This window comes from Equus przewalskii, chromosome 2, assembly GCF_037783145.1.
Source record: "Equus przewalskii isolate Varuska chromosome 2, EquPr2, whole genome shotgun sequence".
NCBI classification, from domain to species: Eukaryota; Metazoa; Chordata; class Mammalia; order Perissodactyla; family Equidae; genus Equus; species Equus przewalskii.
Window position 1 is genome coordinate 30,454,705 of NC_091832.1, and position 17,577 is coordinate 30,472,281.

The 17,577-nt window shown below is 40.1% G+C and overlaps 1 protein-coding gene across 5 annotated transcripts in view; it reads right to left on the bottom strand.

Annotated features, from left to right (window-relative positions):
• Window positions 1-258: 258 nt before the first annotated feature.
• Window positions 259-17,577, bottom strand: part of RCAN3 (RCAN family member 3) — a 41,612-nt gene continuing 24,293 nt past the window's right edge. For all 5 annotated transcript variants that reach the window (XM_008544573.2, XM_070597701.1, XM_008544574.2 and 2 more), the window contains exons 3-5: window positions 7,716-7,889; window positions 6,476-6,647; window positions 259-5,460 (exon numbers count right to left, since the gene is read on the bottom strand). In XM_008544573.2, the coding sequence (XP_008542795.1) occupies window positions 5,276-5,460; window positions 6,476-6,647; window positions 7,716-7,889 (531 nt within the window). In that variant the 3' untranslated portion in view covers window positions 259-5,275. The remainder of the gene's footprint in view (window positions 5,461-6,475; window positions 6,648-7,715; window positions 7,890-17,577) is intronic.

Genomic DNA, 17,577 nt, shown 5'->3' on the forward strand with positions numbered 1-17,577 from the left:
CTTTACCAGGAATAAATCACTTTTAACTGAGGAGCAAATCAGGGTAAAAACTTTTCTTGGTGAAGAACACGAACCAGATGGCTATTTCCAGAGGGGGCAGAGAGCCCGCACCTTTAAGTTGGGCACAACACAGCGCTAAATTTCCACTGGAAGCCAGTTAAAGGCACAAACATAATATTCCACTTTTCTGTCTTTTGTTTTGTTACCCAAATGTGATACTCACTGAAAATACTACACACAAAAAACTCAAGAGACTGATTAAAAAAAAACCTTACTTTATTTTTATTAGCTTTAAAAACAAAACTTGTTACAATTAATCACGAAAATTCCAAAAAAATTACATTCTGCTTTTGTCACCTTGATAGGACAAGGAATGTTTAAATGTCCTCAAAACAGAGAATAGCCAAAGTTGACAAATAACAAACTACTACAAACTATGGATTGCCACTTCAAGCACACTAAAATATGGAATGCATACATGTTAATTACTGACCAGTTTCTGGAAGTACAATGAATATTCACTACAGTTTATAGTACCAGAAAGGTAACATGCCCCAAATATAACGCAAGATCACAAACATGTTCAGATAACATAATAAGTTCAATTAAGATAGAAGAGAAATGATGGAGAAACTTTTCTTACTCGGAGGATACGCGCAGGACAACAGAGATGTAACTCTACACGCACTGGGCCCCCGCTTTGGGCTGAGCAGCAGTGGGAAGAGTATGGCACGACGACAGATGAGCCACCTTCTCTCTCCTCAGTCCCCAGTTCAAGTCAGGGAGATTGGGGACTAAATAGAAAACAATACAGAAAACACAGATTATCTGCATAGATAGAAATCTTCCATCACGACAAGAATGAACATTCAGTCAAAGCAATGCAGGAGGTTCAAGGGTTTGCAGGACACGATTTTGTTTCAAAAGGAAATGCAGATTTGCAAGACAGACCACACGGCGGACTTGGTAAAAGGTCTTCACACTGTTGATTAAGTGGGCAGAGACACTTTGACTCCGGCCCAAGGTTAGTTCCTCTTAACCTTGGCTGGAAACGTCTATTTTGAACACAACCCTTTTTATTACAATCTTTTTGGTCAGTGACCCTAGCAGCCGTTGCAATCCTCAGTGGCTTTGTTGCTTGTACATTTGGTAACAATAACAAGACTCTCCAAATGATTAACATTTCCCCTGATTCATGATTAAAGAAAACAACAGCATTCCACTGAAGACGTTCCGGCCGACCCACACTCCAAGGGGAGTTTAAAAAGCAAATGAGTATTTATCAAATTCTTGGGCAAGGTTCATAAATCTTAGTCTTTAAATTTATGTACCTGTTTAAAAGGTGAGCTTCTACGGCATGGACTCACCTCCCCAGCTGGGACACAACTATTTCCCTAAGTCTTTTGTTTTATGATGTTGTCACAGTAAGTCTTTCGTTCCGTTATGTTGTCACACTTATTATATAAGTAATTTGTTTCCTTTCATACAGGAAGATGTAAACACAAATGTGCAGAAAAGGAGCCCATGGGAAGGAAAAGGAGGGTGGACCAAGCTCGCCTGTCCAACAGGCACGGAGTACAGGGCACTGGAGAAGAGGGAGGGACCCAGCGCACGGCGAACCTGACGCACTGAAGAATCCCGCACATCTCCCGGTACTCAACGGCGTTTGACATTTTCCCTTGAGCAATAAAGCCATGGTCTGTGAGAGTCCATATAAAACTACGAAGCACAGGGCAGTCTTCGATCTTTAACAGGAGTCTGTCTCACAAGCACTGAGGGAGAGGGTCACTCCATCGTGAACTATTTCCAAACCGTATTAGATCTCACGCTGCTTCATTACAGTCCCATCTCAGGATGACCGTTTACATCTTACTCTCACTACTATTAAAATCTAGGACAGCCCATATAAAATGTCAACTCAATTGCTGGCTACCAAGATAACATTATTTAAGTGGATTCCAATCCCTATGGTACAATGATAAAAACACAAAACGTGGAACCTCAAATACATTAATTAAAATTACTAAATCACTGCCTTCATCAGATGAGATTTTCCTTACTCGTTATATCCCCATCAGGGTAAATGAATTTTTTCCCTCTTTTTTGTTTCTTTTCTTATTATAGGGATTCATTGCTTCTGACTGTCTTTTAGAGCCAGTGCAAGAAAAAGTAGACAAAGCACCAGCCTGGGAGTGGGGGGCACCAATTCTAGTCCTGGGGCAGCCTTTCTGTGGCTTCGAAACCAGTGGCATCACCGTAGTTTTCTAATTTGAGTAACATGAGGATTAAACACTATATGATTTCCAAAGTCGCCCTTGCCTCTGTAATTGAGATTGAGAAAATAAAATCTTTTCACTTTATATCACATTTTTAAAAGATGAAAGTAATGTGAATGGGAACCAAAAACAACTCTCCTAAAAGAATGAAAAGTGCTGTGCCTGACCTCTGCCTCCCGGTGTCTCTCATTCAAACGTGCCATAACCCACCATGTTCTATTTAAACCTTTATGTTGAACTTAAAGTTCCTAGCAGCTTCTCTTTGGCTCTTAATCACTGACAGGCTTTAGTATATAAAATTTTGAAGGAGAATGTGAAAAGACGACTTCGCTTCCCACCTGTTCTTCAGCTCTCCAAGCGAGGGGACTGCTCTCACCATGTCTGCCTCTTAGCACCTTAGGCTAGCAGATGCTCACACTTTGTAAATGGATTTATTTCTGGTTCCATCAGGTGAAAGAACCTGGAACACACGAGCCAATGCATCACAGGATCTGTCCACCATCCTTATTAAAGGTTATGGTTTTCCTATCCCTCACAAATGTTTTTTCCTAACACAAAGCACTGTTTTCTTTCCTCTCAATTTTCTAAATAATTTGATTCCCAAGAAGAGGCTATGATTTCTGAAGAAAAATGGCTACTATACTATCAGAGTTAAATCTACTAACACAATTCCAAAGAAGAAAAAAATATAAACTTATTAAAAGGAACTAAAAAACAAAAGATACACAACACTCATCTCTTGTAAGATGGGTACAAGAACTGGATATAAAATAGCCAAAAAGGACAGACCATAATACCTGCTGAGATCTTGGTTGATTTCACAATATTAAAAAGTTAATAGGCATTTGGTAGTTTTTCTTTTAGAGTTCACCTTTTGGAAATATTACACTAGAAAGAATGAAAATATTAATGTTCTCCATTCAAAAAAGTTATATATACATATACACATATATATGTGTATATATCTAATTTAATATATATTTAATTTTGGTTTAAGTTTGTCTTCAATACTCTCAAAAAAAAGAACAGAGAAAAAGAAAAACTTGGGTAATTTGCATTGTTTGACTGTAAAAAATAATTTTATGTTAGGGATAGAATATTATTCAATTGGAAGGCAGAGAATGAAAGCTAAGCCAAATAATAAAACATCATGAATTTTGATCACTTAGAAAATTATAGTGAATAAATATTACCTAAAAGGAAATTCAAAAATTCCCACCGAAATGCGTACACTGGAAAATGAATACATTTCCTGACTTACAGGGTCCATTCTGCAATGATAAGTTAGTGCAAACAGGTAAGATTAAAAACTGGCAAAATGCTGAATTTCAAACTGCAAAATAAATTTACTAAGTGGCTGTCAGTTAAACTGCCAAATGACGATCTGAATTCAATAAATTGCTTATGGAATGACAAATTTCAACTGAATTTACATGGAGACTTAGCAGTGGTGGGTACATATAAATAGAAGAGTTTACCACATCAGAGTATTTGAGGGCAAGGGAAACACAGAAAACTTTTTTTTGCAATATAGTTTAAGTCCTCCGAAGTAAATTCTACCATAATAAGAACATCTAAACCACAACATGTTATCAAAAATGTACAGGCCTCATGGCCTGAACTTCTGCATTTTTCTGTCTTTGTAGGGGCAGCCACAGTGGTTTCTTAGTCCAGATTCACGGGTAACCCCTTCCCAGACACAGCAAGGATCTCCAGAGACCTGCCAGCAAAGCAAGCAGAGAATCAGCGGAGTGGCCGGACCAAAAGCACAGTGCGCTCAGCTCTGAGGTGCTCCCATGAAAAGGACTTCAAAGTCTGACCAGACCATGAAGAGTTAAAAAGACCCTTGCTTCTACTTTACGCAGTTCAAATACACACTCTGAAACATAGGTGAGAAACAATTGTTTTAAGGAAAAATGCCACCTGGAAGGCAGAGTAAAATATTCCACCAAAAAGAAAGTCTGGATTGACTAAACGGTCTCCCCCATCTTTCCCTAATTCATAGAGGTAGACTATATGCGACTTTTCTTTCAAAGCAAGCTGACAAACGTTTAAATGGACAATCTTAAAACGGTCTTCAGAAAATCTTATCATCACCTTTCTAATTCAAAGTCTATAAATGATACACACAATTATGTATAGCGTAGAAAAACTCAACTGGCAGCTGAAGACAGTTTGGTACGCTCTAGGCTAGGACACGGTCACAAATGGCAGACTGCAGCAGCCACCTGAGATCGTAACCAGGCAAGCTTACCGGTGACAAGTCCCACTTCCAAAGTAGCAGTTCTTTCTCTAGGAGAGACAACAGCCTGCATTATTCTCCTCCAATTTCCAGGGAAGAAAGAGAAGGACATGCACACAGGTTTGCGCCACTTGATTCTGACAGTCAAAGGGAATTTGGCATTTCCTCCCCAAAGGTAAAGAAAAAAATACTTGAGAAACTTGATTTTCTACGAATTATTCTATATTTCAGGTTTCTTTTCATGCAAAAAATTTCATGTATACTGAATAACAATCAACCTTTCATCAAGAGATTAGTTAGAAGCTATTATACCAGTACAAAAATACCCACACTAAATTATTAAAATTGTGAGACTATTTTTAAATTCATAAAAACGGTGCTGCACTCAATGACTATAGCTGTAGTTTCTGGGTACCCCTGCTAGACGGAATCAGGAAAATTAACATTGCTGGAGGCAGCCATTTTCCTAATTTGTTACTGTTTAAAAATGGTCAAGAGTTGCTGCATGTTGGGGATAATTCTTTAAAGTGCTGTTCAGAATCTCAGTTACAACCGTGAACAGGCAAGATCAGCTGCTCCTCTACACAAGCACGTCCACAGTGCAGGCTTGGGGACAACACACCGCCCTTCCTTAGCCCCGGCCTCGCCACACTGTCCGCAGCGGCGCCCGGCAGGGAGGCCCGGCCTCCACCCCCGGCCTCCAGCCCCGCCTGCACCCCCGCAGACGCAGGCACCTGCCCGCCGCGCCGCCGCGGCCTCACAGCGCACGCGCGAGGGTCTGGGGCGCGCTCAGCGCCGCGGCTGGAGGGTCGGGGCGCCGCGTCTGGGTAATTTTCTGTTTGGGGTTTTTTGTTTCTTCTTCCTCTTCAGTCTCACTCTCACAGACGTGGACCACCACGCTTGGCGTCGACTCCGTTCCTGCGTGAAGTTCGTATTTCTCTCCTGTGGACATAAACGGCAAAAAGGAGGGTTTCGTCTCTTGAAACTTCTTGTTCTACGCATGTTTCAATCGCTGATTATCAGTTTTTAAGTCTTTAAATCCTATGTCAGAGTACTTTTCCTTGTATTGGCATTAGAGCTCTGATACTCTAAGGTTCTTAGAAAGTTTTACCATTTCGAGAAATTAGCTGCTGAGGACTACTGAGGTCTTGGGGGTTAAAATGGAAACGCTCATTACTGTTCCATGAACAACAGGCATGAACGTGCTTAACCTCCGAACGGTTTCAGTTTTCCCTGGGGAGACAGGTAACCTCCAGGCAGCAGGGGCGATCGCCTTAGTACAGGACCCCAGACATCCAGGATACAGCTCTGATGTCTAATGACACCACCAAGCCACTCCCCTCAAACGCCTCTTGTATCCCCCATAGGACACATAACGTTACCTTCAGTGGACAACTAGTCTGAACCAGCAACGGCACTGACTTCTTATATTATTTTAAAGGGAGGAGAGAGGGAAATTAAATAGCAGGAAAAAAGAAATGAAAAATAAATACATGAGAAAAATTTGGAAGGGTTGATGTGGTATCACCACCAATTTCTTGAAATACTGTTCAAGGCCGAGGGTGTTGGTCTGGTACTTACACGGGGTGAGGAGAAGGCAACTAGGACTCACTCAGCGCCTGTTCCGTGGGAGAACTTGTAGCAGTAAAAACTGGAGTACATTTATTGAATATCACATATCTATCATTTAACCCCTATAACCACACTGAAAGGTAGCTATTATCTTACAAATCCCTATTTTATAAATGAGAACCCAGAGGCTCAGAAAATTGAAGCTAAGTAACTTCCTCCAGATCACAAAGTCAGCAAATGCTAGAGTTTGAGCCTGGTCTGTGTGACGTCATCCTCCACGCTGCTCATGCTGCCACTAGGTGGCTAGAACACAAATTGCTGAATATGGTCTTGAATACAAAAGTTTCCTGGGGGAAATAACAGGAAAGACAGAAAAGTTTGTTACCTGGTCCGAGTTTGGAAACGGCGCAGAGTAAATCGTAATTGATAACAGGCATCGCGTCTTCGCCCTGCTTCCACCCCACCGGAGGGGACGCTGGGGGCGAGATGAGGAAGTGCTTGGCCGGCTGGGGCGGCAGTAAGTACGATTTGTCCCGTGTTTCACCGGACACCTGCACCTGAAGGGAAGGAGACACTCAAAATTTGGGACTGGGCTATTTCCTCCTTTTCCTCTTTATGTTAACTGTTACATCTCTTTGAAGAAAATCAGAAACTCCTCTTTAACCGTTTCCATCTCTCGGTGGCTGGGTTGGGGTCTGTTCGGTTCACCACTGGACACTCAGTGCGCAGCACAGAGCCCACACGGATTCGGTGCTCAGTAAATATTAGCTGAATAAAAAACCGAATCGATGAATGAACAACGAACAGTACTAAGCGCTAGATTCCAATTTTAGAAGAGATTAGGTTCTATCGTCTCCATCTCGATCGACCCCACAAGAAATGTCCAGACGTCTCTTACTCAGGTTTTCATTTGGAGTGTGAGACAACAAACCTCTTTTTTTCTTTTTTAATTTGAAAGCTAAGACCAAGAAAAAATGACTCTGTTGAAAATAAAACAGTGTACTTAATGCAAGAGTAGAGCTCTAATGCCTTTATTTCACCAATTCTTCCAAGAAGAAATCGGTTTCTGAGTCACACCAGTGCGGGATTCGAATAGTAAATACATCCCATCCTTGGGAACCCACAGGGTCCTCTGCAGTTTCAAAGTCCGAGAGAGCCTTTCTATACAGAGCTGTGGCACCCCGCTGGCCACCCCTCAGGCCAGCAGCCATTTTCTATGAGGTGTTTTAAATGAACCCAGAACACAGAAATGACTTCAGAGACTGTTTCCTCAATTCTCCCAAGGATGTTACAGCACCAGGGCCACTGCAGACGCACGGCAGGAAAGCTAACCCACTGAGCGTGAAGTGGTGGGGCTTCACCCGCACGGGATCCCAGCTGAGGAAAGCCGCCAGGAAAATGAATTCCTTTAACTAGTAGTCCAAGCAAAATGAAGTCAGGAGGGTAAATATGCTCAATAAATAAATTTATATAGCTGTAAAATAAAGAAAAAATGTTTTTACATTATTTGCTGATCAGGATTGTTCATTTCAAAGATCTCTGACATATAGAAAGTGGAGAACTGGTAAAATTTTTGGATGGGGAAAGGCAAGTTTAGAGAACAGAGCCCTTTGCACCAGAAATACCTGTGCAAAATACAGCTTCAGCTTCCTCCCGTTGAAGTCTGTCTCGTGGAGTTCTATCCGAGCCCTGGCTGCTGCTTCCGGTTTGCTGAAATTTATTCTGACTCTTCTAAAGCTTTTAAACAACTGAAATGTAACTTGGTCATCGTAGACGGTGAACAGTGCTTCGAATCTCTCCTGTAAATTGAGGAGCAGCAGGGCCGAGAAAATGGGGGGAAAAAGGAAAAATCTTTAACAAAAGGAAATTTAAACCCTTAAGCATAAGTTATGGGATAAGTAATTCCCTAATAATAAAGGATTAAACATAAACTCATTATGATTCCTCCTCCCTCCCGCCCCCCAACTCTGAAAAAGCATATTTTTCCTGCAGGTCTACAAGAACAGGCAACTTGTTATTCATATGCTAAATTTTGAAATTTGCACTTATTTTAAAAGCAATTAACTTTATTAAATATTATATAGATTTAAATTATAAAATAAATGTAATTATAAAATAAATGTAAAATACACAAAACGATACAAACATGCCCAAGTACAGAACAAGGACACTTCTACGGTTCTGAAGTCCCAGTGTGCCAGAGTTGTTTCTCCCCATCCCATTCCCTCCCTCCTTCAAAGAAACCATTTGAGATTTTGTGCTTATCATCCCCTTGCTTTTCTTTAGTTTTACATTTATTTGTATCCCTAAAGATTTAATCACGCTACATGTCTTCTTCTATAACTTGTTTTCCCTCCATTTTCTCTTTTTTTTTTTTTTTAAAGATTTTATTTTTTCCTTTTTCTCCCCAAAGCCCCCCGGTACATAGTTGTGTATTCTTCGTTGTGGGTTCTTCTAGTTGTGGCATGTGGGACGCTGCCTCAGCGTGGTCTGATGAGCAGTGTCATGTCCGCGCCCAGGATTCGAACCAACGAAACACTGGGCCGCCTGCAGCGGAGCGCGGGAACTTAACCACTCGGCCACGGGGCCAGCCCCTCCCTCCATTTTCTTCCTAAGATTCTCCGTTGTTGCTGTAACTCTTAGCCATCCTTTTTCACTACTGCATAGTATTCTATTGTAGAGTCGCAGCAGGATTTCCCTAAAGCTGTTGGGATTTGGAGCCTCCAGGTTTTTGCTACTACTGTGCTGCTATGAACATTCTTGGTACCCATGTGCATGAGTTCCTCTGGTGTACACACCACAAGTGGCTCTCCTGGCCTCAGTGTTGGCACATTTTTAACTTTAGAAGATAAGCCAAATAGTTTTCCAAAGTGTTTGTACCAATTTACTAAGAGCGGAAGCATGTTCCGGTTGCTTCCTACCTTTGCCAGCACTTGATATCGACTTTTACATTTTCATCAGTGTGAGGTAGGGAATATGAAATGGGCTCTAATTTTGGCTATAATTCCCGTTTCTCTGAATAATCACGAGGTTGAGCCTCTTTTCATATTTATTGGACATTTGGAGTGCCTCAAAACGTGATATCCCGTTCATATCATTTTTTGCTCCTTTTTCTATTGGGTTGTCTTTTTTTATTGAGTCATGGGAGTTCCACAGAGACACTAATTCTTTGTCAATAACATATGCCATAAATGTTTTTTCACAATTCTTCTCTCTGTAGTGGTTTTAGGTTTTTTTTTTTTTAACTGAGAAATGTCAGTCTTTTTATTTTATTTTATTGAGGTAACAGTGGTTTATAACATTACACAAATTTCAGGTGTATATCATTATATTTCGATTCCTGTGTAGGTTACATCATGTTCACCACCCAAAAACTAATTACCATCCATCACCACACACATGCCTAGTTACCCCTTTTGCCCTCCTCCCTGCCCCCTTCCCCTCTGGTAACCACCAATCCAATCTCTGTTTCTATGTGTTTGCTGTTTTTATCTTCTGTTTATGAGAGAGATCATATGGTATTTGACTTTCTCCCTCTGACTTATTTCACTCAGCATAATACCCTCAAGGTCCATCCATGTTGTCACAAATGGCAAGATTTCATCCTTTATTATGGCTGAGTAGTATTCCATTGTGTATATATGCCACATCTTCTTTATCCATTCGTCCCTAGCTTGCTTCCAAGTCTCGGCTATTGTGGATAATGCTGCAGTGAACATAGGGGTGCACGTACCTTTACGCATTTATGTTTTCATGTTTTTTGGATAAATACTAAGCAGTGGAGTAGCTGGATCATATGGCAGTTCTATTCTTAGAGAAATGTAAGTTTTAAATTTGAATGTTACTAAATATATCCATTTTTTCCTTTGGTGTTGTGTCTTAAGAAACCCTCTACACTCTGAGATCATAATGATGTTCTCCTAGTTTGCCTTCTTGAAGTTTTATGGTTTCATGTTTAAGTCTTTAGTCAACATAAAACAGATGTTTATATATGAGGTGGCCCCACCCGTAACCACTATCTCACTATCTTTTTTGCTATCACTTTAGATTAGATAGCATTTTCTAGAATTTTATATAAATGTACTTTTTCGGAGGGTGGGTCTAGCTTCTTTCACTGAGCATAAGTATTTTGAGATTCATCCTTGTTGTTGTGTTCCCTTTTTTGATCTTTTTTATTGTCAAGTAGATTTCACCGTATGGATGTTTATCCACTTGCCTGCTGATAGACATTTGGGTTGTTTCTAGTTTTTAACTATTCAAATAAAGGTGCTATGAACATTCATGTACAAGTTTTGTGTAGATATATGATTTTATTTCTTTTGGCTAAATACCTAAGAGTGAAATGGCTGAATTGTACGACAGGTATATGACCGATTTTCAGAAACTACTCAACTGTTTTCCAAAGTCATCATACCATTTAACATTTCCACCAACAGCGTATGAGCGTTCCAGCTGCTCCACATTCTCATCAACACTTGGCATGGCCAGTCTCTTAACTTTCAGGTGTGCAGATTATCTCACTGTAGTTGTAATTCACATTTCCCTAATAACTACTGATATTGGGCATCTTTTCACAGGCTTATATGCCATCTCTATAACTTCCTGGGTGAAGTGTCTCCTCAAATCTCTTCTCATTTTGTAACCTGGGCTGTCTTCTCATTAAGTTGTAAGAGTTCCTCTGTGTATTCTAGATATAAGTCCTTTGTCACACGTATGCTTTGCAAATACTGCCTCTTGCTTCCCTTTTTCATTTTGAAAGTGTCTTTTGAAAAGCAAAAAATTCTTTATTTTGACGAAGTCCAATTTGTTCACATTTAAAAAATACTTTGTACTTTTTGTGTCTTATTTAAGAATCTCTGTTATACCCAAGGTCACTAAAATTTTCTCCTATGTTTTCTTCTAGATGTTCTATAGCTTAGTTCCTACTTTTAGGTCTATGATCCACTTCAAGTTAATTTTTGTGTACAGTGAGACAAGGGCCAGAGTTCATTTTCCTCCCCATATGACTATCCCTTTGTTCCAGCACCACCTGTTGCAAATGTCCTTTCCCCTGAGCACTGAAAACGTAATACACAGTTGAGAGAAATTAAAGGTCCGTTAACTGGAGAGAGATACCTCTGTCTCCCCTGGGAGTCACTTTGAGACAATATTGGCTCTATGGATATTTATTCCCCATCTCATTAATTTCTGCTCTTACCTTTATTCTTTCTTTGAGTTTGTTCTCTATCTCCTTAGATGGATGCTTAGTCTATTAATCTTTCAGCTTTTCTTCTTTTTAATTTGATTTGTATTTTTGCTGAGGAAGATTAGCCCTGAGCTAACATCTGTGCCAATCTTCCTCTATCTTATATGCTGGTCGCCACCACAGCATGGCTGACAAGTGGTGTAGGTCTATGCCCAGGATCTGAAAAAGCAAACTCGTGCTGCTGAAGTGGAACGCACTGAACTTAACCACTAGGCCATGGGGCCAGTCCCATCAGCTTTTCTTCTTAATGTATGCACTTAAAGACCACACATTTCTAAGTATTATTTTAGCTGCTTCCCACAAGTTTTGATATTCATTATTTTCATTATCATTTGATTCTAAATACTTTGTAATTTCCATTATGACTTCTCCCTTGTGTCATGAATTGTTTAGATGTCTCCCAGTTCCAAAGAGATGGGAGTTTTTGTTTGCTATCTTTTTAATATCTAATTTATTTTCACCTTTATCAGAGGAGGTTATCGATAGTGATACCAATCCTTTGACATTTTTGAGACTTGCTTTTTGTCCAAGAGGTCACCGTAAATCTTCTATGTGTACTTGAAAAGCATGTGTTTCTGCAGCTGTCAGGCACTGTGTCGTAAATATGTCCAGTATGTCCAGCTTGTGTTCTTGAGAAGTTCCATATACTGATTTGGGTGTGGGTGGGGGGGTCTATTTGAACTGTGATTACCGAGAGAGGTCTGTTAAAACCTCCCACTGTTAGATGGCTTTATTTTTCCTTGTAATGGTTCATTTGTATTTTGTTCATTTTTTTCTTCATATATTTTAAGATTATGGTATGTTGTTGTGTGCATACAAACTAAGAATTGTTTTCTCTTCCTGGTGAACTGAACCTTTAATCATTAGGCAGTGGCCCTCTTTATCTTTCTCTCTCTAGGAATGCCGTTTGCCTTAAAGTCTATTTTGTCTGATATTAATACAGCTGGTGTAGCTTCCTTTTGGTTATATATTCCATGGAACTCAATTTCCATCCGTTACTTCTAACCTTTATGTATCCCATGTCTGAAATATACCTCATAAAAAGAACGTGTGTGTAAACAAGTCCAGTTTGACCATCATTGGTGTTTAATTGAAGGAATTAGTGCCTTGTTGTGATTACTGATATTTTTGAATATCTGCCTCTTATCTATTTGTCTCAGATTTTCTGTGTTCACTTCTCTTTTTGCCTTCTTTTCAATTGATTTTTTTCTTTCTCTATTCCCCCCGAATGAAATTTCTATGAAAGATGCTAATGTACATTTAGCACCTTCTTTAAAGATGCGTAATATCCTATAGCCATGGTTCCTCTTTTACAAAGGCAAAACAATAAAATCTTCTTCTCGAGGTTCATTTGGGAGTACGTAATTCCATAAAAATAGTATTTTTTTTGGTAAAAAGGAAAATATATGCCCTAAGTATTTTGAGATGGAATAGAACGGGAAAGAGTGAGAGCAATATTTGAGTCATTCCATGAGGCTGAGAAAAAAGTGGTTCTCTTCCCATTTGTTAATGAATTGGGATAATGAAAAACCTAACTTCAATTAGCAGAAGAATAGCAACACTAAATTTTCTTTACCGGTTACTTTCATGCAATAATTGAATAAATGAAATGTAACAAAACAGACGTAAGAAAATCTCAAGCCCTTTCGAAATATTCTTTAGGCTTGCCAATGGTAACACGATAAAAAGAACCTGTGAACTAGCTTTGTTTTTGGACTACGTGAAGATCTTTCAGTTACCTGTTGATAGTGAAGTGAAAATCACATATTCCTTCATTTATTAACTTCTCTTAATTTGAACATTTACCTACCACTTGGCAATATTTCTCCAACTTGATAAAATATACAATGATTTGTGCACCAGTATTTATTCTTCTGATGTTCAAATATCATCCTCATTATTTAGGAAATGTCATTTATCCTAAAAATTATATTATTTTTGTTTATTCATTTTAAAAAACTATATTAAGCAACCAGCTGCATGCCAGCCCTTGCGCTAAGTGCCAGATTTCCAATGTACTACAAAAGGAAGTGAACTTTAAGATCAATCCTGTTCTTATTTACTACAGTATTTCCACATATTAAAGTAATATGGACAAATAAATACTACAGCGATAGTGAGGATTTTAGTGCTTAAAAAGAAATACAAACACTTAAATATATTAAATACTAATAATTATTAATATTTCTAGGCACATTTCAGTTTCCTCAGCATTCACTTCAAAGATGGCTGGCTTCACTTTGGCAGCTGGGATTCGGTTCCCAGGAACCACATCGTGGAACCACACCACCTGTCTGTCAGTGGCCATGCTGTGGCGGCAGCTCACATAGAAGAACTATAAGGACTTAGAACCAGAATATACAACTATGTACTGGGGCTTTGGGGAAGGGGAAAAAACAGGGAAGACTGGCGACAGATGTTAGCTGACAGCTCAGGGCAAATCTCTCCCAGCAAAAAAAAAAAAAAAAGACAGCCGATTTTATCACTTTTAAATAAAACTGAAGTTGAGATTTTGTGAAATCACATTCCATTTAATTCTTGGTAGATGCTTACTTTAAACATATTTTGAATACTTAGTAAATATCCCCATATGAGATAATTAAGAAATATCAACACTGAACACAATGGAAATGGAAACTAAGGCAGAATTAATTATGGTTTACAAAATATTAGCGTTTTGGAATTCTGTACATTAAATGCTTTTCCTTGCCCAGGGTAAAAGGACCATGTATTTATTCCTAATTCCCCACGACGATGACTTGTCGTAGTAACAATAACACAAGCTATCTTGCAAACTAAACAGCTACTTGCTAAGCACATCCTTCTTTCCTTCAAAACGATTTTTTTCTCATTCCAGGAATACAGTGTAACTGAATGTAGCCTGCAGATGACAGCAATGGGGTGTACGGCTCTTTCTCTTCTAAATTCCAATACCTGTGAACTGATTAAGAATTATACAAAAACGAAGTCATGGAAGTTTACTAAGTAAGCTTTTTCTAAATTTTGTTAGTTCTTTCTCTCTTTTTCATACTGTTTCCCCCTTGATGTAGTATAAATACAATTTATTAAACGCGTGACTCCCAGCTGTGAGGTGCTGTAGAAAACACGAAAATTAATGTGGAGGCGAAACTATTGTTGTTTCCTACTTGAGGTAAAAGGCAGGACCCCTTAGCTGGCAGCTCTGCCCTTCTGTGAATCCACAATATCAACAGGTAGATTCCCGAGGCTGTGTCCCTGACAGCCTGGCTTTAGGACAGAAGGGATTTAGAAGACTGGAGACAGCCATAATCTACGACACGGATGGAAAATGGCTTGTGACAACTATTAGGGACGTGCAGCTGTTCAGAGTGCATTCAGAAATCAAATTATTATTTTTCTCCTTAGAACTGTTTTAGAAATAATTCACTTTTATACATTTCTGAATTCTCTAATAACATAAAAACTAACATCATCCTGTTAAAGGGTGATGGTTACACACTTACTTCTGGTAAGATAAGGGCGATCTCATCAAATCAGAATCGTCATTGACCACCCTACTCCTCCAGCGGTCACTTAGTATTCCCTTTTGGCAGTACAACATCTATGGGAATAATATGAATAATTTAGCCTCAAAACCAATCCATGAGGCTTTTCCTGTTATACAAGTTTTCCATCAAATACAGACCAGAGGCTGCCTTCATATGCTGAGACCACTGTGCAATCAATCAGCAGTAAAAATGACACAAATACCTAGCACCTGAAATGTTAGGATAATGTGTAACCAACAACTTTCTTGGGAATTCAAGAAGAGTACTTTGTAGCTGGGCAATAGACATACAAAAATCATAGAAGGAGGAGAGTGGAAACCACGCTGTAGGAAGGGAGGTTTCAAGGAGCACCAGGCGAGGATGGCAGCTAAGTGCATATTTCCTGACCTTTCCGGAACTACCCCTGCTCTACTCTGTTCCTCATCTCAAAACAGAGAAGGTGAGGTTTGTCAATTTCACTGAGGAACAAACGATGAAAATGATTTGGCCTTGGCCTTGGACTAAGGAATCCCGAGGGGCCCATCAATTCTGCACATTAGGAAGAAGAGGAACAATGTCACTGCTGATGAGAAGCAATACTCCAAACCATTCAGCAGTGAAATTATCTCCGGTGTCCTAAGGCAAGAGATTTTTTACATTCTATGTCTTCCTGTAGATCTGAAACAGAAAGTTCCATCTCTCCAGCATCCAGAGGCTGCAGGTTGACCATAATCAGAAGCATAATCAGAAGCAAGGCCCCCATTTCCGCCTGGGGTAGGCAAATGCCTCTGGTTCTCCTCAGTGTCCTGCTAACTACAGGCAGAGGGATGGACCTCACTGACCAGGATAAAGCACCCACACGCCTGGGCATGGCAAATTTAAAAACTTCACTGTGACAACCTGAGCACTTGTAAAAAGTTCTGGGACCTAAGTTTAGAAGGCTAGAGGGGAGCAGAACACATAAAAATTTAACACCTTCCATAACCTTGTTCTATAGCATTTATGTTGCCTTCAACACCTTTCCAGATCAGAAAGAAACATGAAACTGAATTAAAATTCAAGAAAATATGGAACATTATCTATTCAATATGGATTTTCATTTTAATGGTTACTATGTCTATAAATACATACTCTGCCTTATTGGAATATAAATCCTTAAAGGACTATGATTTTTTCCCCAAATCTCTACAAACCCCTATACCACATACAAGAAAAGTATCATACCAACGATAAGTCATTTTTGAGGGAAACTACGGATTGGTATTAGGGTGGGGCTGGAAATATTCTTGACTGGAGTGTTGGTTACACGGGTAGATACTGTCAAAACTCATCAAATGGCACACTTAAGACCAGTACATTTCACTGTAGGTGAGTTTTACCAAATTAAAAAAAAAGTATCAGGAAACAAGAGAAGGGATGAGATGAGGTGGCTACAGCAGCCAGCTGTGAAGACAGAGGTGGCACCTGCACCCCACCATCACTGCACACAGCCTGTGGGGGCTCACCAGAGCCCTGCAGGTGAGTGTCAGCCATGGACCTGGCCAGGATCACAGTGAGGCTGGCTTTGGTCAGCCACTGCTTTCCATCTTCAATTAGGACAACACTTCCTTACTAGTAATTCTGGTTATGAAAAGTCTCCCATTTTCTGTGGTTAAGTTGGAAAAGATCTATGACTGTGATACAGAAGATGGGTGCACAATGCAGAAGCCATTTACAAGCAGTTTGGTGGCCAACTGCTAACCTCAAAACACCTAAAAAACACAGCCTGCCACCTAAGGAGGGGAATGAGATCCACAACCACAGCCACATTAATACTTACGCTAACCAGGCAGCAGTCAGGATCTCCACCGGAAGAGTCTACACACACACACACACACACACACACACACACACACACACACACACACACACACCCCACTTAATTTTCAAGGTACAAAGGTACCGCCCTCCATCAGCGATACTCAAACTCCACAGGCCATTAATAAACAAAAGCACTTTTTATTTGGCTTTTCTGGGGAATATCTATTGGAGAGGCACCATCTGCAAGACCTTAACTGTGAGAACTTCTAATGACATCCCAGCTCTTGACAGTCCTTCAGCAGCAGCAATGGCTTTTGTCTTTTTTCTTTTTAGCCTGTTTGGTTGTTTACTGAAAAGAAAAGTGCAGAGAAGACAGAGGAGCAGATTACAAGGCCCCCTGGAGGAAAGAGAGGATGGAACAAAATTGGGGAGAGAGCAGACAAATGGTGAAAAGCAAAGAATTCTGTCTCCCACTCTACAAGGCCTCTGGCCATCCCGCCGAGCGATTCTGCGGTTGACAGGCATCTTGAAGAGGCGGTCAGATTAGCACGGGGCCACTGTCTATCCAAAGACTCAAGATGGCCTACGACACACTTCATGTTTGCAAATTCATCCTGGGCTCAAACATACGGTTTTGATCTAAGACATGAGAGGTGAGAAAGACCACAAAAGTGAGTTCTTCCCCTGAAAACCCTGTGAATTTTCCCCAGGAACAAGGAAAACGGCTTCAGTTGCCCAGACAGCTGTTCCGAGTACTCAGGCTTCAGTTGTCAAGGTCAGTATCGTATATCCATGCCAGCTGCAAGAGGAAACCATGACTCTGCTCTCCAGGATGTCCACTCGAATCTTTACTTCCCTTTTCTTGTGCTTCTCGAGCATGAAGTAGGAAAGTCCAGGTTCAGCCTGAACTTCATGTCCGGCCTCGGGCTTCTGTCA